This window comes from Myotis myotis, unplaced genomic scaffold, assembly GCF_014108235.1.
Source record: "Myotis myotis isolate mMyoMyo1 unplaced genomic scaffold, mMyoMyo1.p scaffold_m19_p_15, whole genome shotgun sequence".
Lineage (NCBI taxonomy): Eukaryota > Metazoa > Chordata > Mammalia > Chiroptera > Vespertilionidae > Myotis > Myotis myotis.
In genome coordinates, this window is record NW_023416319.1 from 7,687,367 (window position 1) to 7,712,472 (window position 25,106).

General features: G+C 34.9%; 1 protein-coding gene across 7 annotated transcripts in view; it reads right to left on the reverse strand.

Annotated features, from left to right (window-relative positions):
* The window catches only part of ATRNL1 (attractin like 1), a 453,022-nt gene that overhangs the window by 273,625 nt on the left and 154,291 nt on the right, over window positions 1-25,106 (reverse strand). For 3 of the 7 annotated variants that reach the window (XM_036335871.1, XM_036335869.1, XM_036335872.1), the window contains 4 exons: window positions 24,745-24,768; window positions 24,001-24,158; window positions 10,416-10,477; window positions 769-847 (listed from right to left, as the gene is read on the reverse strand). In XM_036335871.1, coding sequence (XP_036191764.1) covers window positions 769-847; window positions 10,416-10,477; window positions 24,001-24,158; window positions 24,745-24,768 — 323 coding nt within the window. Of the gene's footprint in view, window positions 1-768; window positions 848-10,415; window positions 10,478-22,761; window positions 22,802-24,000; window positions 24,159-24,744; window positions 24,769-25,106 lie in introns of those variants that run through there. The other 4 variants (XR_004972105.1, XM_036335870.1, XR_004972106.1 and 1 more) reach the window with 4 other exon arrangements.

A 25,106-nucleotide genomic window follows, 5' to 3' on the forward strand; every position in this document is an offset into this window, starting at 1 on the left:
ACATGCAAGATTATACTAGGAAATGCAATAGCAAAGAGAATACTAATAATAGAAAACTAATATTAATACTAATGTAATATAACAATACTGTTAAAACAGAAACCTTTTTATTATATGAAGTACAGACAATAAATCTGCTACATACTTATGCTCCTCAGATTATTACATTTCTTTTTTCCTTTCAATTAGCTAATATGAAACTGTATTTATCAAATTTATTTATAGCATCATTTCTGAAAGAGTATTAGGATTACACTAAATATAATCAATTCTTACACAGAAATGTATCAAACTGAGGTGCACTTCAAACATATTTGCACTATCAGATAATCATGAAATGGAAAATGTTTGATTTCTAAAAACAAAATCTGGGAGATAAAAACCAAAACTAAATAACTTTCATTCAAATTTTTATCTGAAATTGCAACAGACATTTATTAAAATAAATTATGGTTTTACAGTAGAACTAATTACCTAAGTAAAAGAGAGTGCCGATCATTTTATCAACAGGATATTTGTACACACTATCCATGCTAACACGACTTAAAAGAAAACATTTTACAACTAACTACTGCTTCTACACATACTGCCTTAAGTAACTGGTAAAGTTTGTTCTGAAGCTTTAAAAATACAAGACTGACTTGTTCAATCTTAATAAATAAAACTGAAGTGAAAACCTATACTTTAAAGAAGCATGTTAATTAAGCAATAGAGACCCATATGTTTGCTTGAATCTTTAAATAAAAGATTAAATGCTATCACTGATACCTCTCTCCGCCGAGAAGCCCAGCAGGTCTGCTTGATCTTCCAGACCACGGCAGCCACCAATAGTAAGGACAAAAAACAGCTGGAAAACAAAACACAAATAATTGCTGCTTAAAATAGTTAAGACATGTAACAAAAGAATATGCAGAGGATTTAAATATACACAGGCAGGTTCAAAAGTAGGGTTACAACTATGAGTATGCAAAACACAGAGTTTATTCTTGTATTATTTATCAATCATTGTATTAGTTTCCAGACAAACAATTGTAGACCTACTTTTGCCCTACCCTGTATATAGAGAAGTAATCACTTTGCCTTGATAAATAATTCAAGCAAAAAAGGATAAATTAGGGCTAAAAATTTTCTCAAGTAAAATCAAAGTATAGAGGTAGAAAAATTATTTACATTCCTTGCTATACATTGTAGTCTATCTTCTCTCAGAAAAAAAAAGTAAACTTATAACTCTATTGGTCTTAAAAAGCAACAGAAATCTATTTAGAATTGTTAAGTTATCATCAATTTTATAAATTCCAATTTCACATGTTCATTCATTTCATCTTTACTAACAACTATTTTAGATATGAAAATATTTCAGTGGTTCTCAACTGGAGATATTTTAGCCCTTTGTCCACCCCCCAGGGCACATGTGGCTGTGGCAATGTCTGGAGACATTGCTAATTTCCACAACTGGGAGGGGTGCAACTCGTATCTAGTGAGCAGAGCCAGGGATGCTTCTAAATATCCTGCAATGCACAGGACTGCCCCAAGACAAAGAATTACCTAGTCCAAAATGTCAGTAGAGCTGAAGTTTAGAAACCCTAGTATATGCTAAAGTTTAAAATAGGAAATTATTCAGTTAAACATTTATGCATGTGGTCTATACATATTAGTTACAATATTCAAGAACCTATTCTGATACAGAATACTTGTATTTTGAGACTGACAAATCTATCTATATATATAAAAGGCTAAGTGACTGACGGTACGTCCGTCCAATCATCTGACTGACCGGCCGGTACATATGACGCACACTGGCAATTTAAAAATAAAGGGTGACTGATGCATGCATGATACATATTAACATATTTTGTATTTTAATTTTATAATTATTATATTATATATACTATTTTGACATGTAATTTTTTGCAGTAAGATAATTACTGCGCGAATCTTCTAATTAATTTTCTTTCAATGTGCACGAATCTGTGTACCATGCCACTATTTTCTCAATTAAAGGTTTAGGGAAATCCAATTAATCAATCAATGTTTATTTTCTCTTCCTTTGCTCTATGGTCAGAGATTAAGCTGTGCAAAAATACAGAAGCGAGAAGACCTGAGTCGCTACAAATTGACTGGTCACTATAAAAATCCTGGTCCTCGTCCTTAACTAATAATCCTAGTACTCATCAATTGATTTGCTCATAAGCAGTGAAATTTTTGACACTTTCCACACTTTTCAGGACTTTTAATACATTTTTTCTCCTTGTCTCACTTGAAGAAACTTTAGCATATCCTTCAATGATGATGAGAGACAATTCTGGCACCTCTCCATGAGTGCTGAACACCTTCAGGTACTGTGCTAGACACCTTACACTGATCATTGCCTGTAATGTCATAAGAACACTGCAGATAGCATATATTATTCGTTTTTTAGAAAAGAAGAATCCAATGCTCAGAGTTCAAAGTAAATGGCTTATAGTCGCACAAAGAGCAAGTCATAGTATCAAAATTCAAACACAGCTTCACACTCTTTCCTCCCCATCTGTTGGGAGCTGTGAGCTTACCCAACATCTCACAACAGTTCTATTTCCATACACATTCTCTAATTCTTGCTTCATTATCAAAAGAAGAAGATTAAAAGAAGAAAAAAAGCCTGTGACCCTAACCTTTCAACCTCTGAGATAACTTTTTATGCTTTATATAATTATCTCTTCTCCTAATACTTACAAACTTGTTTTCATCCTAATTTAAACTTTCCATAGTGCTCAAGTCCCCTACCTCCAAAAAATAAAAACAATACCCCTTCTTTACTGACCCTGTAGCTTCCTCTATTTTTACCAAGCATGTGGTCAATACATCCAGCTCCATGTCAAATGCCTCATAATTTCGCTTTATTTAACTGTTTAGAATCTGACATCTGGCTTGTGAGCTAATAAAAATATTAAGATTAAGAATGATTAATGTGTATATAACACTGAACACTTTATAGGACACTTTCCTCACCATGACTTTCAAATAATTAAATACACTGGTCTTTTCTCAATCAACTGACTTTCACTTCTCAGCTGACAATCCCAACCATCCATTCTTTGAAACTCCGTCTGAATACTGTATTTCCTTGGTCCCCCTGTATCCTTCCTGACACATTACAGGGTCAATGAAGGCAGGTTGCATTCCAGATGTCCTCTGCTAAATTATGGACATTTCTCAAAACTCAGTTCACAGCAACCATGCTATTATCTTCTCTTGCTCTCAGAGAGAGAGCTCAGTTATTTTCAAGCCTTCAACTATGACCTCACTCGCAATGATTTTCAAGTCTGTATCATTAGACAGACCTGCCAAAACATGAGCATCTAAGAGATTATTTAGTTCAAACTCCTTCCCAGAAAAGAAATTCTCAGCAGAATTCTGATAGTGACCCAGCTCCTAATTAAATACTTGTGGCTCGGAAGCTGCCTTACAAGTCAATGCATTCTATTTTGAGCTTTAACTATATCATAGTTCCAGCTATGGAAATATCCTTCTATTACATTGTCTTTCTCAATCAGTGCTGCTTCTGTTTCTGGGTTACACTGAGCCCGTCCATTCCCTCTTCCATGTGCTGAAACTTCTTTATACACTTGAAGAAGCCTACATGATTGCCTCTACTCCAGAACTTCTCAATCAGGAGAGTCTGTCCTCGAAGGGGCATTTGGCAGTGTCTGGAAACAGTTTTGGTTGTTACCACTTGGCGGGTGTCCAGTGGGATGTAGGATACACAGGCCAGCCCCTCACCACCAACATTTTTCCAGATCAACATGCTAACAATGCTGAGAAACCCTGTTCTAGCCTGAATTACCCCCACAGTGCTGCACTTCCCTGTAACTGTTATAATATGGTACTGAGAAGTGATACTTAAATATAGTCCAAGGATCTATTCATCTGGAAATCAGTCCTACCATTATCACCCTAAGAATTTTAACATTACAGATATAAATACCACCTCCAACCTACCATGTTCAAACTGAACTCCTGAAAAATATTCATAAAAATAAAAGCAACTAACATCTATGGACCAAGCACTATGGTGGGCTACATGCGTATTACTTTAATTGCCATAATCACACATGATAGGCCCTGGATACTGTTATGTACTCATTTGAAAGATGAGAATGCTAACTCATGGAGAATTTAAGTAAAATGCCTAACTTAAAAAGTATTTGGTTACAAGTTCTCCCCTTTCTTCCAACTTCTTTCTCACCATTACTTTTCAGCTAAAATGTAAAAAAGCACATTCAATCTTATCATCCCTCATACTCAGACACCAAATTTTATCGACTGATTCTTGCAGAATATCTGCAAGTAGTAGATAACAGTACATATACTAAAAGTCACTTATATTAATTAAATACTAATTAAATAGCAAAACATATTTTTGTTTGACGATCTGTAATTCACAATATTTCTCAGTCAAAATAGTTACATGATAGAGATTCAATTTAATATGAAGACTTGCTGAGTTTCTCCAAGTCTTTCTGATCTAAATTTCATGACTCAAGCAAAGGCTTCCACTTCATAATGGCGCAGAAATCCAGTATAAAAATGTTCAGTTTTCATAATTTCAACCTCTTCCGAGAAGGAGATACATACTTTAGAGGTTTGCAGCTAACCCTCTATGCTAATCGATATTAGATTAGAGCTCATGATGATATAAATAAATTGGTTAGTAAAATCAATAAATAAATTAAGAAAATATTCCAATAATCTCCAAAATTATTTAAAACCCAATGAAATATATCTGTTTCTGGCAAGTAGTAGTTGTCCTTAAACTTTCTCTTAGTGAATGGAATTGGTTCTTTAATTGATTTGAATATCATCATTTTTCTGACATGGAAGGTCTTCTTTGGCATTATTAGCCTTATATCAAGGTAATACTTTGTAAGTGTTCTTGATTTGTAATAAGTTACATTGCAAGTAAAAATTATAGTTCTTTTTAAACATCTACATTGAAAACAAAAACAGTCTATTAAGAACACTTGCTTCATAAAAAAACGAACAAGCAAAATCTCTTGACAAGTGGATCCAGCATTGTTGAAAGGTTACACTCATCCTTTGGCGACTAACAGAAAACCCCAGTCTCCGCGGACAACCCGGGGCCTGAAGAACACAAGACTTCCCATCAGTCTGGATTCCTCGATGGGCGGTGCCCCACACACCACCCTGGCCCTCCCACTGCCTCCTTTCTGTCCACTGGACTTTACGTGAGTAAAAAACTTGAATTACGCAAAAGGACTGATATTTATGGGTTTATCTGTTCCAGTTAGCTTTTCCCTGATATATTTTTTAAGTCAAAATTCTTAAGGGCAATGTCAAGTGTTAGCATCCTACGATCTGGTATTGTGGTAAGTTTATCCGAGAAAAATGTTTCATCGCTTTCTTTCAGATCTTTTCCTATTATATTACACAGTGTTTTATAGCTCCTTGGTGGAGATGTGGGGCAGGGGGGTAATTGAGCTTTCTTTTTAAAAAATGCTGTGTAATAGTATCAGAGGATCTGAAAGGTTCGTCATCCTTTGGTAAAACCCCCCAATGGAAATGAAATAGGAAAAAAGGAAAAGAAAGGAAACATTAAAAAGCAAGCATGTAAGCTACAGGGATAAAAAAAGGAGAGCACAGGAACTTAGGGGAGATATTTCAATAATTTGATTTTAACCTTCATAAAATGGTCATTATGGAAGGATTCTTAAAATGAAATAAAAACATGGAGCTCGTTAGGTATTCTCATTTAGGGAAAATTAAAGAGAATTCAATAAAATAGCATAGTGTGAGATAGGTTATATTGTAAAGCAGGCCTTGGGAGACAAAGAAATACCCTCTGGTGGTAATCTAGTTGGCCAAATGCAAAAAGCGATAATATTGTCGCTATTTTACAGCAATTTGAGGTTAATTGAGCATAAAAATCAAGTCTTAAATAATATTTTAAAAAACAATTTGGGCATATTAATCTTTTATTTCAACTAAAAATTTTACAAACTAGGCAATTGTGTTGAAATTCAGAAACATATTATTTTAAAAAAATTATTTCCTAATAACTGCTACTCTGGAAAATGTCTGTCAAAGGTTTTAAAAATATCTTCCTAAATACTTAAAGGATTTTTTTAACCAAGTAAAATGTTAAAAAATAAATCACTAACTTAGAATGCAAAAAAAAAAAAAAGACCTGTATAGTGCAAAAATAAATTTACTTCTTTCAATTATCAGATTGACAAAGGTGAAAAACTAACAAAGCCTCCTGGGTGAAGATGGGAAAACAATATGCTCACAACGAAAAGTGGTACAAAGTTCCTGAGGGTTATTAAGCAAGAATCAACCAGCCCTTAGGATGCTCTATCAGTTGAGATGATTTCAAATGCAGCTAACAGAAAACTTACTGCAAAATGCCAACAAACAATATTGGGACTAAATGGACTTTAAACTCCTTGCTAGGACTGAACTGTACTGACCCAATTTGGATGTTGGAATCCTAACACCCAATGTGACTATATTTGGAGTCAGGAATTTAGGAGGTAATTAAGGTTAAATGAAATCATGAGTGCACCTCTGATCCACAGGAATAATGTTCCTATAAGAAGCCACAGACACCTGAGAGCCATAGAGCTCGCTCTCACCCCCTCTGAGCGCACACACATTCAGGAAAGGCCATGTGAACACACGGTGACAAAGTGGCTGGCCACCTGCAAGCCCGAAACATAGCTGACATCAGAAACCAACCATGCAGGCACCCTGATCTTACTTAGACTGACCTTCCCGTCTCCAGCATGGAGAGGCAATGCATTCCTATTGTTTAATCCACCAGTCTTTGGTATTTTTTTACAGCAACATGAGCAGACCAAGACTGATTTTGGTACCAAGAATTGGGGGCCACTGTAACAATTACCTAAAAATGGGGAGGCAGCTTTAGAACTAGGTAATGGGTAAAGGTCGGAGGAATTTTGAGGTGCATGTTAGAAAAAGCCTAGACTGCTGTGAAGAGACTGGGAAGGGAAACATAGATTTAAAAAGGCGATTCTGGTGAGAGGTCTCCTAAAATATATCAGTGGCCTTATTTCAAAAAACAAAACTAAAAATCAACATATTCTGTCCATGTTTTTTCTTAACAATGAGAAAATTTTAATACTAATTTACACTTCACTTCTGAAACAGGTTTAAATGACAAAAGAAACGTCAAATATATTTTATCTCACACAATGTTTAGAGTATTTTTTCCACTTTGTCCATGAGGACAACATAATAAATGAGACCTCTAAGACATGGCACATATTAATGCTAGCTTGCTTTTATTTAATAGAAGAATTTTTAAATTTAATTATGCACACAAATTCAAAAGCTTCCAATAAAACCTTAAATAATTTACATATATATTCAGCATTGTGAAATTTTACAGAGCTGAACTTCTCAGTATATTTCCATCCACACTATTCTGCATCAGAAATAGGTTTACTTTGATGCACTAAATAATGTTCATTTGATTATAACTTCTAATACTTTCCAAAAATGTATTATAACTATAGCCTTGAAATCCATTTATATAAAGAAGTACAAAGTCATAAAACATTAAGTATATTTAAGATGTTTCCTCAAATTTCACTTTTAAAAGACATTTAAAGCATAAATAAATGGTACACACGTTAGTAATATATGTGTGTGTGTGTGTGTGTATGCATTCAACACTGTAAATTATAATTTCTCAAGGGACATAGACAAACATGACTGTTTTCAGAGCAAAGTGACCACCATGGCAAAGGTGTTGACAACAGAAATGGATTAATAAGCAAGGAATGTGTAAACTTGAGAAAAGAGTATAGAAAACGGAAGGGCTGTAAATGGAGAGGAGCGCTTCGACTTTCTATGGGCCCATATGGATGCATTAGAAGAGATATTACAGGGACACGAATTTCATCTCAATTATGAAGAACGATTACTTATCTGGAGATAGAAAATGCTATCTCGGGAGATGGTGCGTGTGCTGTCATTAAAGCCACTCAGGCATAAGCTAGATCGGAATTGGGCACGCTGAGTCCCAGGCAGTGTTCTGCCCACCAGCTGTTTTGTAATAAAGGTTTACTGGAGCACAGCCACCCCGTTTGTTTCCACATTGGCTGTGGCTGCCTTAGCATCAGAGTTGTGTCCCTGCAACAGAGACCTCACAGCCCTCAACTACTGAAATATTTACTATCTGGCCCTTCACAGAAAGTGCTTGCTGACCTGTGTGGGGAGCACATTAGAAATTCAAGCACTGTATGGGTGTCTGGGCGAGATAAACAATAATGGCTACTGTGGTGTTTAGGAAAGTGCATGGCATGGCATCTGTGTTGGGTTGGGAAGATTCTTATTACTGTACTAGCCAGTACTGCCACCTTGGTGAAGGTCAAAATTCATACTGCACTCTGTCTGCCTGTAAAGTTGTGTGCTGTGATGAGGGACAAGGTCTGCCAGACGAGGAGACACATTTATCTAGTTTGCACAACGGCACCTGATGGACCCACATAGTTGTGTACATCATCATCATGTTAACAAAAATAGCATTGCTCCCAGCCCAGATGATCTAAGATCCCATAAAACGGAAACCCAACTGCTTCTGCTAACCCAGTACTTCATTCGACTCCCAGGAAAAAGGGTTTTCATGTTTTGAGAAATCTTCAAGCTCTAGCCCAGTGATGGCGAACCTCTGACACGCGTGTCAGAGGTGACACGCGAACTCATTTTTTTGGTTGATTTTCTTTGTTAGATGGCATTTAAATATATAAAATAAATATCAAAAATATAAGTCTTTGTTTTACTATGGTTGCAAATATCAAAAAATTTCTATATGTGACACGGCACCAGAGTTAAGTTAGGGTTTTTCAAAATGCTGACACGCCGAGCTCAAAAGGTTCGCCATCACTGCTCTAGCCTCTTTTTTAGAAAGATACATTGTGAATTAGCATATTAAGAACTCTGAGAAGCAATGTAAGCTAAAAATAAACTAAAAGGGCCCTAGTTAACCTTAGTATACATTTTCCAAAGTTGTTTAATTATGCAATCCCTTTTTATGAACCTACTAGAGGCCCAGTGCACAAATTCATGCATCAGTGGGGTCCCTCGGATTGGGCCGAAACCAGCTCTCCAGCAACCCCTGAAGGGTCCCAAATTGAGAGAGGGTGCAGGCCAGGCCGAGCGACCCCACCGGTGCACGGGGCCAGGGAGGGATGCAGGAGGCTGACCAACCAGGGAGGGACTGCGGGAGGGCTCCAGGGTGTGTCTGGCCTGTCTCACTCAGTCCCAATCGGCTGGACCCCAGCAGCAAGCTAATCGGAGCATCTGCCCCCTGGTGGTCAGTGCATATCATAGCAAGCGGTTGAGTGGCCTTAGCATATCATTAGCACATTACGCTTTGATTGGTTGAACAGCCAACTGGTCGACAGGAAACTTAGCGTATTAGGCTTTTATTATATAGGATTGCTGCTATCTCGAATAACTCATGTCCTAGGGCAGTGATGGAGAACCTTTTGAGCTCGGTGTGTCAGCATTTTGAAAAACCCTAACTTAACTCTTGTGCCATGTCATATATAGAAATTTTTTGATATTTGCAACCATGGTAAAACAAAGACTTATATTTTTGATATTTATTTTATATATTTAAATGCCATTTAACAAAGAAAAATCAACCAAAAACATGAGTTCGCGTGTCACCTCTGACATGCATGTCATAGGTTCGCCATCACTGTCCTAGGGAATGATGCTCTATTCAGTTATATTTAGTACTTCCAGATTATAAACTCTTTGAGAACACAAAATACATGCTTGTTCCTATCCCCTACAGATTTTAGCACATTGCTAAACACGTGATAATTTCTTTAAGAAGTCATTGAATTGATTTAGTTCTAGGAGATGTACCTAATCAATATGGTGAATGTACTGTTCTTATGTGTCAGGGGAACCCGAAGGTATCCTTATTCCACTGAACCCACTTTCTATTAAGTAGTCCAGAAGTAAAATAATCTTGCAAAAGTATATATGCCGAAACCGGTTTGGCTCAGTGGATAGAGCGTCAGCCTGCGGACTGAAAGGTCCCAGGTTCGATTCCGGTCAAGGGCATGTACCTGGGTTGCGGGCACATCCCCAGTAGGAGATGTGCAGGAGGCAGCTGATCGATGTTTCTCTCTCATCGATGTTTCTAGCTCTCTATCTCTCTCCCTTCCTCTCTGTAAAAAATCAATAAAATATATTAAAAAAAAAAAAAGTATAGTGCAAGTATGTTTCCTCTGCTCTATGACATATATTTAAGCATATAAGACTATTCAAGATACAATATATGATATTTTAAGATTAAACATTTGATAAATTACCTAACAGACTTACATATTTCAAAATACAGATTTAACAAATCAAAGTCAATTAAAGCAAATTACCTGAAGAAGGTGACAAAAAACTGCACAAGATCCATGATTGTATTGTGTTGTGAAAATGCAATCTGAAAGATCAAAATAAAAGAAAGTTTGAAATTTACTAAATACATATAGTAAAGTTTCATGGCATTTGTAAATAAAATATTTTTAAATGATTAAGGCCATTGATCACCATATTATAAATCATTCATGCTGGAATCAAAATCAGTAACAACACCCTAAATCTGTAGTTTGGAAAGTTTCTCACCCTAAAATGTTAAATTTAGATTTTAATGTAGAAAGATTCCTATTGGCTAATGACATGGCCCTTTACAGATAATCAACATGTACCCATTTTGGTCCTAAGGTCATTCCCACGAAAAATTCAAGATTTTTCAAGTCACATTTAAAGTGAATTTTAAAACTTAAGCCTACATAAATGTACCATAGGCATTCCCTTTTCTGTAATGATTTTATTCATGTTATCCAATAATTATTCAAAAGTTAATCAAATCAAGAGACCAACTAATGTTAATATTTAATAATATCTTAATTTGCCCTGTTTTTAAACAGCTCCCAAATAATTGATAAAGTGAGTGCTAAAATACTGAGCTAGCCGAAACTACAGCAACAGTGATGATATATTTTGTCCATTTGATGATAATATATTTTGTCCATTTGAGCTTGAATGCAAATTCACATCGAATACATGCTCAAAATCTAAAACCTGAAATTAAGTAAAGCTACATTTTTCATTAAATAATAACAATCAACATTTTGAATTTGTGATTTAAAAAAGTCTGCACTACATACATTTGGATAAAGAAGTAGACTAATAGTTTGATATTTACCACAAAATAACAGAATTCTTATTTGTTCTGATTATGAAGGACAAATTGCTGTGTTTGTGCAAATGCCCGATTGCCATAAATTCTGATATACAGTGGAGCCTTGACTTACGAGTTTAATTCGTTCCGTGACAGAGCTCGTAACTCAAATTACTCGTATCTCAAATCAATTTTCACCATTACAATGACACGTGATGCTGGGCTTTTGTTTTGGCGTTCACTGTGACGTTCGCTGCGCCAACTAGTGGTGGGGTATCTGAAGCTGGCTCATAACCTGAATTTTAGCTCGCAACTCAAAGCAAAAAATCGGCCAAGAGACGGCTCATATCTCAAAAAACTCGTTAGTCGGGACACTCGTAAGTCAAGGCCCCACTGTATTTGAAATAACTGAAAATATAAAGGGATGTGCTAAAATTATCCAATTCATCTAACAAAGCAAAAAAGAGGTTTTCAAACAACTATTTAGATTATAGTCTTGCAAAATGCCAACATAATGGAAGTTAGTCAACTAGTAATATCTCAAAGACAACTGGATGATGTTTCAGGCAAGTAATTCAAGATCGCATTAGGTCAGTGATGGCGAACCTTTTGAGCTCGGCGTGTCAGCATTTTGAAAAACCCTAACTTAACTCTGGTGCTATGTCACACATAGAAATTTTTTGATATTTGCAACCATAGTAAAATGGTTAAATAAAAAAGACTTATATTTTTGATATTTATTTTATATATTTAAATGCCATTTAACAAAGAAAATCAACCAAAAAAAATGAGTTCGCGTGTCACCTCTGACACGCGTGTCATAGGTTCGCCATCACTGCATTAGGTTCTTATTTATTAACTAGAGGCCCAGTGCATGAAATTCCTGCAGAGGTAGGGTCCCTAGACCTGGCTGGCGATCAGGGCCGATCTGTGGGCAACCAGAGGGCCAATCGAGAGGCCCCGCTGGCACCCTTGGCTGGCCTGGGGCCTGCGGGCTGGGGGTAGCTCCTGCATTGAGTGTCTGCCCTCTGGTGGTCAGTACACACCATAACGACTGGTCATTCCAACAATCGTTCCACCATTCAGTCGATTTGCATATTAGCCTTTTATTACTAGTATATAGGATTTTTTAAAGAATTTAAAGCAAACTGGAGATTAAATTACCCATTACTTAACTATGATAATATATTCCAATAAGCATGAACTTCCTACAGATAATAACATACTACTATGTTATTATACATACTAACATAATATGTATCATTCCTAATAAAGTAATATTTCAAAAATGGAGTTAAATAGAAAATTATAATATTTAAAAGATAGAATAAAACCTATTTCTGGATGTAAACATGAAGAATAAACATACTAGCCAATTCTGTATAAATATTACGATGATTATAAATCCTTGAGTATTGTCTATGAAAATTTAGTGGATTTAATTATTTTTAGAGCAAATAAATGCCTTAGTAAGGGAACTTACAACTTTCCTCCTGGTTCAATGCAAAAACTTAACTGGTCTCCTTGACTTCAATTTCATAACATCTGGTCACTCTTCACCCAGCTAAGAAAAAATTCTCTTTAAAACTGCAAGAATTGTCTGTAATTCCCCTCTTCACAGTCCTTCATTCCCCTGCTTAAATTTCCTTGGTGTTTTCCATCACGTTTAGCTTGGATTCCAACTTACAAAATATGGCCCCTGCTTCTTTCTCTACCCAGGGCATTGACATTAGTCTGATCAGATAACAGTATTAGTAGTTTCCAATATTTGCCATCCTTTATCAACCTCTGTTCCTTACTGGAACTGTTCCAATGATTCACTGCCTGGCAGTTCTACCCTAGATCCTGTCTCTTTGGTGGCCTCGATTGTACTACTGTCGCCCCTACCCCATACTTCTACAACAGTACTACTAAAACAAAAACTACAAAAACCCAACTAAGTGACTATTGCCCAGGCCCTGGGCTAAGTGCTTTTCATATTTCTAATTTATTTTGGCAACAGAAGTATTACATAAAATAGGTAATGTCATTAAATCCATTTTATAGATGAGGAAATAAAGGTTTACAGGTTACACCGGCAATATGCACTAGAGCTAAAATGGAAATCAATGCATTACGAACTCTAATTCTTATGTTCTACACTCTCCTAAGACCTGTGTACTGAGTATCACAATGTACTGTGATAATTAGCTTACCTTTCTTTTCTCTTCATTTGACTTCAAGATATTTGAAGTCAGGCATTACAATGTTCAGCTATACCTTCCTAGCTACTAGCAAAGAACCCAGAATTTTAACTTGTAAGTGTTTAGTAAATAAATTGCAGTAACTTCTGGAGATATATATCTCAAAGTTCTAAATAAAAAGTCTTAAAACAGTTTCATTTTAACTAAAGGTCAAGCTGTACAAGAAAATAAGAATTACTTTTATATCAAGATTATGTCAGTTAAAATACGTAAAACTTTATATCTACTTGTAAACTACTTGAAGTTAAAAGATACTACTTGAAGTTAAAATATATTACTTGAAGTTAAAAGATATATTTTTTCAAAATCATTTTGGTTGAAGTTAAAGGATATTGTTTAACATTTTTCAAAAGACATTTATAGCCCTAGCTGTTTTTGCTCAGTGGATAGAGCATCGGCCTGCGGACTGAAGGGTCCCAGGTTCGATTCCAGTCAAGGGCACATGCCTGGGTTGCGGGCTCAGTCCCCAGTAGGGGGCGTGCAGGAGGCAGCCGATCAATGATTCTCTCTCATCACTGATGTTTCTCTCTCTCCCTTCCTCTCTGAAATCAATAAAAATGTATTTTAAAAAAACATTTATAAATGCTAAAAAAATAGATCCTTTAAAATGACAGCATAAAAATTTGCATGTGTAATGCTACCTGTTCTTCATTATAGTATTAGCATATTTTGAGGTTTCCTGAAGAGTCTCAAGTTTTAATTCATAAATCAATAACACATACCAATAAGACTAATGGCTCAGATAGAAATCTATACTCAATTGATGCTTGTAAAACCATTTTTTAGAATCTTGCCCTGACCGGTTTGGCTCAGTGGATAGAGCGTCGGCCTGTGGTCTCCAGGGTCCCAGGTTCGATTCTGGTCAAGGGCATGTACCTTGGTTGCGGGCAAATACCCGGTGGGGGGTGTGCAGGAGGCAGCTGATCGGTGTTTCTAACTCTCTAGCCCTCTCCCTTCCTCTCTGTAGAATCTTGTGATTTGCAATACAGGTTGTAAATATAAAGAGTTAAAGTTTTGGTTTAAGAGGATATTTGGGAAAATGGGAGAAAAAGAGAAATCGTCAATTATGGTAACATGAAAGTCAGGTTTACAAATGATGAGCTTAAAGGAATATATACTTGCTGATCAGTCTCCAATCTATTTTCTACCTATATTCACACATATACAAAACTTAAAATTATTACTATTCATTATTTTACCTTGATTCACTATGAAGAATTTATACAAACTTTAATTTTATTTTGGTTTCAATGGGTTTTACTTTAAGAATTTTAATGTCTCTATTGATTTATATTGTTTACTATATCCTTGCAGTTAACCTCCTAGGAAATGACTCAAATAAAATCATGCATCCATATTTAAAATTGGCTCTTTAGAGATTATGACATTATGTGAAGGTACAGCTTTGGTCTGTTAATTTTTTAAATGAGTATTAAATATTTTTAAAGTTGAAAGGATTGCTTAATTTGTAGTATAACTTTCATGGATACCATTTTAATTTTGGATTTCAAGCAAGTGCATCTTATGGGAAATCTGAGATGAATGCAATTTAAACAAAAGATTTTCTCTCTTGAAATGTTGCCATGTCTTAGATGTAGTGACATAAATACTCAAATATTTCATATTTGGAAAGATCATAACATTTGCAATACACTCACAATTACAGGCTAATAATATCTTCATTGAGGTATAATATAAACACAATTAAATTCCATTTTAATACATAGTTTATTGAATTTTGGCAACTTTTACAAAGTTACTTAATTAAAACCACATGGTAGATGTCCTTTGCCTCTGCAATGGAGCCCCTCCATAGACCCTAAAACTTCTATCTTTCTATCACGATAGTCTTTATTTTTTATACAATTTCATATAAAGGAATCATAGGGTATGTAACATTTAATGTTTGATTTCTTTCATTTAGCATAGTCTTTTATTTTGTTTCTTTAAATATATTTTTATTGGTATCAACGAGGAAGGGAGAAGGAGAGGGAGAGAGAGGGAGGGAGGGAGGGAGGGAGGGAGGGAGGGAGAGAGAGAGAGAGAGAGAGAGAGAGAGAGAGAGAGAGAGAGAAACATCAATGATAAGAGAGAATCATGGGTTGGCTGCCTCCTGCCCGCCCGCAACTGGGGATTGAGCCCACAACCCGGGCATGTGCCCTGACCTGGAAGCAAATCGTGACCTCCTGGTTCATAGGTCCACACTCAACCACTGAGCAACACAGGCTGGGCCACTGAACATAGTATTTTAAAGATTTGTCCATGTCACTACTTTGTATAAATATTTCATTTATTTTTATTGTTGAGTAGTTTCACATAGACTGTATAGAGCATAATTTGTTTATTCGTGCTCCAATTGATATATTTATGAATTGTTTCCAGTTGGGGAGCTTCAAGAGTAATAGAATCATAAATGTTTGTGATTAAGACTTTTTCTGCAGTCTGTTTTCATTTCTTTTGTGTAAAAAAACAACTAGGAGTGGAGCTATCGGTCATATGGTAAATGTGGGATACATTTTATAAAATAAGCAATATTGTTTTCAAAGTCACTGTACCATTTTACAATGTCACTAATGATGTATGTGATTTCCAGTTATTCCAAATCCTCACCAGTACATGGCATTTTCATTCTGTTTATTATTAGCCACTGCGGTAGATATGTAGTGGTATCTCATTTTTATATATATGACACATATGTGAAAGCATGCAATATTTATTGCTACATTATTCTTTAAAAACTCCAAATTTCCAACAATATGCAAAGGAGTTTCAGAACCTGGTTAAAATTATTTTAGTATTAAAAATGATAATGAATATTATATAGAAATAAAAGTGTTTGCTCAATGTTATATAAAAATCATTAGAAGTTTATACAATCAAAGTTTATAATGATGTCAAATATCTATGCGGTTATATGAATATTGAACAAGAATTCCTTAATTTTTGTTATAGAGTTCAATTGGATTTAGAAGGGAAATTCATGACTTAAAAACTTGCTACTGGGAGAACTTCTTTAGTACTTAGATTCATTTTACAAATGGAAAGACTGAATAGATGCTTATAAGTCATTTTCTTAGAAACACATTTTACACATAAGTCATCTAATTCCCACAATGTTATTGCTTATAATAAATGACATGAGTAGTAATATTAAAAACAATGAGTTAACAAACCTTTCTGTTAAGGGCCTGTGAATATTCTGTAAATATTTTCAGCTTTGTCAGCAATATGGTCTCTGTTTTTATTACTCATCTCTGACATTATAGTGTAAACTTGATATGATATACCTTCCTTGGCTTAATCTCTAAAACATGTGTTACCTATCATAACCAATCTTATATTTGAACTGCAATGCTAATTAATAACTTTAAAACAGAAAGACTGCATAGAGCTTAAGTACTATGCATTCTATAGTAATGCTGTGCATTAACACTTATACATCACTATTTAAATTAAATTAGCTTGTATCGAAATTACTGTTTCTGAGTAACTGGGATTTGGTAACTCACTATTAGGTCAATTTGAAAGCTGATCATAATTTAGGTTTGATTTTTTTAAATCAGAATAATGCTAGGAATCATTCTTCAATTTGAAATTTTGACTTCTGTATTAGGCAGGTGATATCCCCATACTACTAGTGGCTTAATTTAATACAGAACAAAGTAGAAAAAGAACAGAATCCTAATGCTGCTGATGTCTGCGAATTTTCATCACAAGTGTGCTGGCAATTTGAACATAAATGCTGGGCCGTTTGAGCACAGAACAAGGTGGCTAGCTACGAGATGAGTAGGCACTGAAGGAAGTGGAAGTTTCATCTTCTGCACATTGTTTGAAAAGGAAAGTTACAATACAACTGTCCCGCTAAAGATACCCCTGTGTGACTTTCCCCAAAATTCACCAGATTGTTGTAAGTTTGAGTATCTTCTATGTTAAAAGATACTTTTTTCTTTCCTTTGAAGCTTCAATTATTTTGTAGTCTTTATTGTTGAGAATATAACAGATATCCCCTCACTTCCCCACCATTCCACCCCTCCACCCAGTTCGTGCCCCACCCCAGGCCTTTTTTATCATGAAAACTCAGTTGGCATAATTTTGAGAAGTAGTATTTGATACTGCTAATCAATTTTATCAATTATTTAACTACTATAGTAATTACACTATTCAGGAAATATAAATGTGAGGTGAATATAAGATAACTTCAGAAACATTAATCTCTGATGAAAAGTCTTTGTGACTTTGAAAAACACATCTTGTCTAGAATTCCCGCTCAGGCATCATGTCCCTTTGCTGAACTCCTGTTCGTCCTTCAAAATCTTGCTTCCATAGAACTTTCTCCAAGAAGCTTTCCTACTTCACTATCACCTCAGTAACAGTCACAGTGCTGGATATATCACCGAGCACCTCCAATTCTTAAATACCATTCACACACATCTCTGCCAAAGTGAGTGGCTCAGAACATTTTATGAAGGAAACAAAACCAAAGTATATCCCTGAACTCTATAGAAGAAACACTAAATTAGGATGCAATAAAACTGACTAAAGTAGAATGGGGTCAACATGTGAAACAGAAACTAGAGACAGAGACAGAAGAATTACACTAACGATTCAGTAATTATTTGTATAACTCGGTATCAGGACTATAAAGGGATGACATTTTAGGTAATATGATCAGAAGAGGGGGTGCTGAGATCTTAAAGTTGCAAAAGACATCTTTTCTCGCTCTGATTTCTAAGCCTGGAATGTCCCTTGTTTTACTTTAAAGCTCATTTAAAGTTGAATTTCTTTATCCACACAGGAAAAACTGCTGACAGTACATTTCGTGAGCTATGTGAGGACAAAGGCTACTTTGTATACTGTTTTATCCTCTAGATCTAGAAAAATGACCTGTGTATGATTGAAACTTTACGTCTGCTTGAAAGTGTAGCCAAAAATTTATATAAATGTTCAATTTCTAACAATTCTGCAAGAAGCACTAGTTTAGATTAGCATTTGACTGATGAAATACAGAAGATACCATTACTATAATTTTTCATTTTGCTCATTATTTGTAGAAATTTACAAAGACCTATTATCATGCTAGAATGTTTCATCTCAACAGTAACATTAGACTGAAATTGGATCAAGACAAATGAAATACTTTTCTACTTTCTCATATATCAGCAAAAACTTCTCCTTATTTATGTGATACTTTTTAAATTGATCTCTTCAGTCTCAAGTATACAGAGAAACACTACAACCAAAGGTGCTCAAAAGAATAGTGATGGGAAATTTTCAGTATGAAAATACTACTGATATTAATTAAAGTAAAATCTGTGTGTAATGTTTTGCTTGCAAAAAGGATATGATACACAGATTTTTTACATAAACAAATAACTAAATATTTAAATATTCACACATTTTATGCTACAGAATATTTTAAAAAGAATTAATTTACAAGTTGAAAGGGTATACACACAAAGGTCTCTCCCTGTGCAGCGACTCTACTGAAGCAAACGTTAAAATAAATTAAGTAAAAATGGTCATAAAATTTAAATGTTAATTTTTATCACAAACAATGTTCTCACTTGTTGGAAACTCACTGAAAACTTTGCGGGGAGAAACAGTGATATTTATTCTTGAACAGAGTATTCTTGGTATCTCAATGGTGTGATGGAAATTTTTCAGTCGGAATTAAGTTTTTTTACTGTTTTATTTCAGCCACTTTTTAAGATAACTGCTTCCACATAGTGTAGTTCCTAAATATTTATGAACAGTTTCATCTATGGATTGTAAGATTTCACATAAGTTGCAGCTCGTTGGAATCTGTAATAGAATGTCATTATGAAATCTAAAATATATAGAACTATGTCTGCAACCTAACTACCATTTATCTGAAAAGTGCCTGGAAACATAAATCTAAGCTACTAAATAAAACAATTTGGAAGTAAACATAAAACCACATTTACAGTAACTGTCCCTTCAACTGGTGAACTAGCTTATGGCTACCATGTTTATTCTATTTACTATTTGGACTCAAAATTACATAAGATTTCTATCTCTTCACAAAATGGAGTACCAGTGAATGGATTTATCTTCATATTTAAACAACTAGTAAGTAAGACAAAATATCTGAAACACTCGTTTTCATTCACTGGAAATCAAGCAGTACAGGACAATCATTCCTGAGTGGAAACAAAGGAGGTGAGCCTTTAAATGCCTCAGGTCATTGTGGTGTCTGTTTTGTTTGTTTAATATATTTTTTATTGATTTCAAAGAGGAAGAGAGAGGGAGAGACAGAAACATCAATGATGAGAGAGAATCATCAATTGGCTGCCTCCTGCATGCCCCCCACTGGGGATCGAGCCTGCAACCCAGGCATGTGCCCTGACCAGGAATAGAACCGTGACCTCCTGGTTCATAGGTCAACCCTCAAACTCTGAACCATGCTGGCATGGTGATCACTGTGATTTTTTTAAAAATATATTTTATTGATTTTTTACAGAGAGGAAGGGAGAGGGATAGAGAAAAACATCGATGAGAGAGAAGCATCGATCGATCAGCTGCCTCCTGCACCCGCCCTACTGGGGATGTGCCTGCAACCAAGGTACATGCCCTTGACTGGAATCGAACCTTGGATGCTTCAGTCCCCAGGCTGACGCTCTGTCCAGTGAGCCAAACCAGACAGGGCATCACTGTGATTTTGAGGCTGCATCAAAAGGACAGTAAGCCCAGGTGCATTTCAGGAACTTCCCAATATGAAGAGATGAAGCTGAGAATGCGGTGCTAGGCAGCTAACATTTAGGGGTGGTCTACTGGAGGTGAGAGAACTCCCCAGAGTGCTCCAGAGCTTTGCTGAAGCTCCCTTGAGCCTTCAGGTGAATACTACTTACTGGGAAGGAACTGTCCAAGGCTGGGGAAACAATAATCTGAAAGGAGCAGAGAGAAAAATTCTCAAAATGCACATGAAGCTGGGAACAGTTTATGATCCCACCAGTCTGAGTGCGAAATCTTGTAATTCAAGTGTCACAGAGTAGAGCACCAAGAAGGCAGTGCCTAGGAGTGAAGTGATCACTCCTAGACTAAATGCTGTTTTGTTCCTCCATAACAAAGCACAGAAATAAGCCTTGAAAAGTTCAAAATTTTTGCAAGTAAATTCCCATAACCAAGCTAAAACATCAATATTGGTGAATATCTAGCACCCAAAATTGTTAAATTTAGAATGTTGGGCATCCAATCAAAATATGAGCCATAAGGAGGAGCAAAATTAAATAGAAACACAAAACTACACAAATGACAGAATTTATAGATAAGGACATTAAGAGTTATGGTAATTGTAATCTATATGTTTAAGAAGGCAGAAAAAAAATGAAGCATATTAAGTAGAAATGTGGAAGACATTTTCAAAAAAAACTAGTCAAAACCCTAAAGATAAAAAATATAATGCTTGAGTTGAAAAATACACTGCACAGGATTAATATCAGATTAAACACTATAAAAGAAAAGCTTAATGAACTTGAAGATATATAAAAAGTATGCAAAATGAAACCCAGAAAAAATCATGAATCCTATATAATAAGAGAGGAATATGCTAATTAGCCATTACACCCTGAAGCATAACGACCAAGTGCATCAAGACCAGATGACGCATCAGCAGGAGGGTGGGCCAGGGAGGTACAAGCGGGCTGTGGAGAGCTACAGGAGGGGGCAGGGCAGCAAGCTATGAAGGGGGGAGGGGAAAGGGAGGTGAGGGAGCTACAGGAGGGCGGGACAGTGGGCGGATAGCTACAGGAGGGTGGGGCAGCAGGTGGAGAGCTACGGGAGGGCTGCAGTGACCTACTGGCACATGTATTCGTGCGCAAGGCTACTAGTTAAAAAATAAGAATAGAGCATTAGTAAGCCAAGGAACAATTTCAAGCAGTCTAATATACATACAGTTGGAATTTCTAAAAAGAAGAGAGGAGTGGGGTAAAATTTTGAGACATAATAGCCACAAGTTTTCCAAATTTGGTTGAAATTATAATTTTATGAATTTATGAAGTTCAATAAAACCCACACCAAAGAAAAAACATGAAGAAAACCACACCTACACACATCATAACCATACTGGCCAAAACCAATAATAAAGAGAACAAAACTTTTTAATGCATAAAGAGGAAAAAGACCCATTACATTAAAAAGATACAATTTAGAATTATTTAATCCCCATGAAAGTGGAATAAAGTCATTTTCAGAAATATAGGCTGATATAAGTCATTGCCAGCAGATCTTCACTAACTTGTTAAAAGATGTCTATTAGGCAGTAGAAAATGATACTTGATAGAAATCTAGATTTACAAAAAGAGTAACTATGTAGGTAAAATAGAAGACGATTTCTTATGTGTCATATCTTTCAGTAAAATTGACTATATCAAAAATAGTAAGTGTAGTATGGATTTTACATTTATACTATATGAAGCAGTAAAATTAACAATGGCACAAGACCAGAAGGAAGAAAATGAAAGTATACTGGTTTAAGGTAACTGTTCAAGAAATGAGTGGCATAATATTACTTGGAGGTAGACAATGAGAAACTTAAGACGTCTATGATAAACTATAAAATAACCACTAAAATAATTTAAGAAAATGTATGGAAAAATAATATCAATTCTACCATAATTCTTTCAGAAAAATAGAGGAAGGACTATTGCCCAATTCATTTGGTAAGGCCAGCAGTACCATAACACCAAATCAAACAAGATTACAATAGAAAAGTACAACTAATATTCCTCAATAACTTGGGTATAAAAGTTCGTAACAAAAATATAGCAAATCAAATCCAATAATATATAAAAGAAATAATACAGCCCTGACCAGTTTGGCTCAGTGGATAGAGCGTCGGCCTGGGGACTGAGGGGTTCCAGGTTCGATTCCGGTCAAGGGCATGTACCTTGGTTGCTGGCACATCCCCAGTAGGGGGTGTGCAGGAGGCAGCTGGTCGATGCCTCTCTCTACATCAATGTTTCTAACTCTCTATCCCTTTCCCTTTCTCCCTGTAAAAAATCAATAAAATATATATTTTTAAAAAAAAGAAATAATACAAAATAATGAAGTGGAATTTACACCTGAATAGCAAGGTTGGCTAAATATTCAAAATCAATCAATGTAATTCAATTATATTATAAATAAATCTAACTGAAATAATTTTACTATTTTATGTTTAATAATTGAAAGTGTATTATAGTCCTATAAACAAACACACACACTCATATACCTTACTTAGTAAAACATATTCCTCATGACTAACATAATAATTTTAATGAAAAAATAGAAATAGAGCTCTACCTTTCTTGACCATCACAGTTATTTTCCACATTTTATGTTTCTGAGAGAGAGCGGAATATTTCAGCTTTATTACACAGATTTTAGTTTGGCATCCAGAACATATTACTAGCATGTTCTCAAAAGAAACTCCAATTGAGAAACTAATTTCTAATCATTAAATATTCATAAGCATTCTAAAGTAACTGTAATGTTCTTAAAAATAAAATACAATTAGATAACCAAGAAATAAAGGGCATGAAACAATTAAAAACATAACAATTGCATCCGTTTTCTTTACTATTTAATAAGCTCTACAGATGGACCCTTTTGTTGCCTTCAATCATAATATAAGGAGAAAGATTTTTCCAAGAAACATGATTTTTAAAAATTACTCGGTCCTCTCACAAAACACAAATTAATATAAATAACACATGCAAACATTTGTAGTCACAGATCATAAGTTGTCATTTATTAATATAAAAGAAGAAGGAATAATCTGTAAATTTTTAAAAGATTTTGAAACAGACTTAGTGCAGGACTTGGCACATATGAGCTATTCAATAAACTAATTTGAATTCAATCAAATCAAACAGTCATAAAATAATGAATAAATGAACAAATCCCAACATTACAAAGTATAGACTTACTTTACTCTCATAAAAGCATAAATTAAGAACTCAAACCATGAACATTTCAAGATAAAGCATCCTAAATATTTCCTAGCAATAAATCTAAAGCTGTTAGCAGTCTATTGCTGAACACAATAAAAATGAACCTACAACACATAAATAGCAGAGATAAAGATATCAACAATAAGAGGCAGTGGGTCTGAGAGAACTAACTGTTAAGTTCTGCTAATGCTTAAGTTTTAGTGAAGATTTAAATTATGTTCAGTGTATAATAAAGCAAAAATGAGGTTACTAAACACAGCAAATAATTTCAAGTGGTATTGTAAGAAAAGAATGTTTATTTAAACCTCAGAGTATACAATTAATCATAAAACCTGAAGAATCTCATTATTTCAAGTTTGATGCTTTTTTAGAATATAATTTCATTAAAAATTAGTACATTCTTTGATAGAGTCAAAATTATTTTATGGACTTTTTATAGAGATATTAATCACAAACATTTGTGTAGCCTTTTTCTTATATTGTTCAAAACATAGAAATCCATCTATATTATCACCTTGAAAGAAACCACATTCTTTTTCTAATGAAAATACTCAATATTCACTAGACTGAATACTATTTTAACACTTACCTGTATTTTAATAGGCCAGGAAAAGTTGCTGACGTACACATAGAATGTAATGTTAGGATTGCTTCTAAAGTTAAACTTTTCATAGGAAAAACTATCTCTGTATTCCTTTACATTAGTCTTGGAAACTATAGGGGTCTCCTCTCCAGATATTGTTCCAGCTAAAATGTAAATAACAATAAAAAATTTAAATAATTCATATTAGAAAACAGATCTTTATAAACTTAAAAATATATTATACTTCTTTTTATAACTATACTTATAAGTACATATTTATCAAAATAAACTCATGCTTACAATCTAGAGTGACAAAAGAAAAACAATAATATTTGCCATAAATATAACAAAACAGATTTAGGATAAAGTTATTTTCAAAAATCATACCACTGATTAGGTGTTATGCACTAGGCGCTTGTCTCAAGTACAGAGCTACTGAAAGGGAAGTCCCTCTTTGGAACTCAGGTACATATGGCTCCAGGCACTGAGTTCTTGCTACTTACTACTCCACAGAAAATTTCAAAATAAATCAGGCCATATTTCAGAAGTCTCAATTAAATTAAAAAATGAGGGAAAATCAATTTATTTGTTTTACCACAAACTGAAACATCACTAATTTGAATAAATTGGAAGAAGGCTATAATTTAAAATATGAGCTAAATGCTCAATCAGTTAAACAAATATTCGGTATTCAATAAATATTTACTAAAACTAATCAAATGAAATAAAGCATTTTTTTTTAATCCTCACCTGAGGATATGTTTTTCATTGATTCTAGAGAGAGAGAGAGAGGAGGGGAGAGAAAGAGAGAGAAAGAGAGAAAGAAACATCGATGTGAGAGAGATACACAAGAAGTATCGATTGGTTGCCTCCCATAAGCAACCTGTCAGGGATGCAACCCACAATCTGGGTATGAGCCCTGACCAGGAATCAGACTCACGACCCTTCTGTGCACAGGATGACACTCTAACTAACTGAGCCACATAGGCCACGGATAAAATAAAGCATTTCCAACAATCTTATCAAGCCCTCGACTTAACTAAAAGTAAAAATAATTACAATTAGTATGCTGAACACTTGAATATTTCTTACTTATCATTATGCCAAATTGT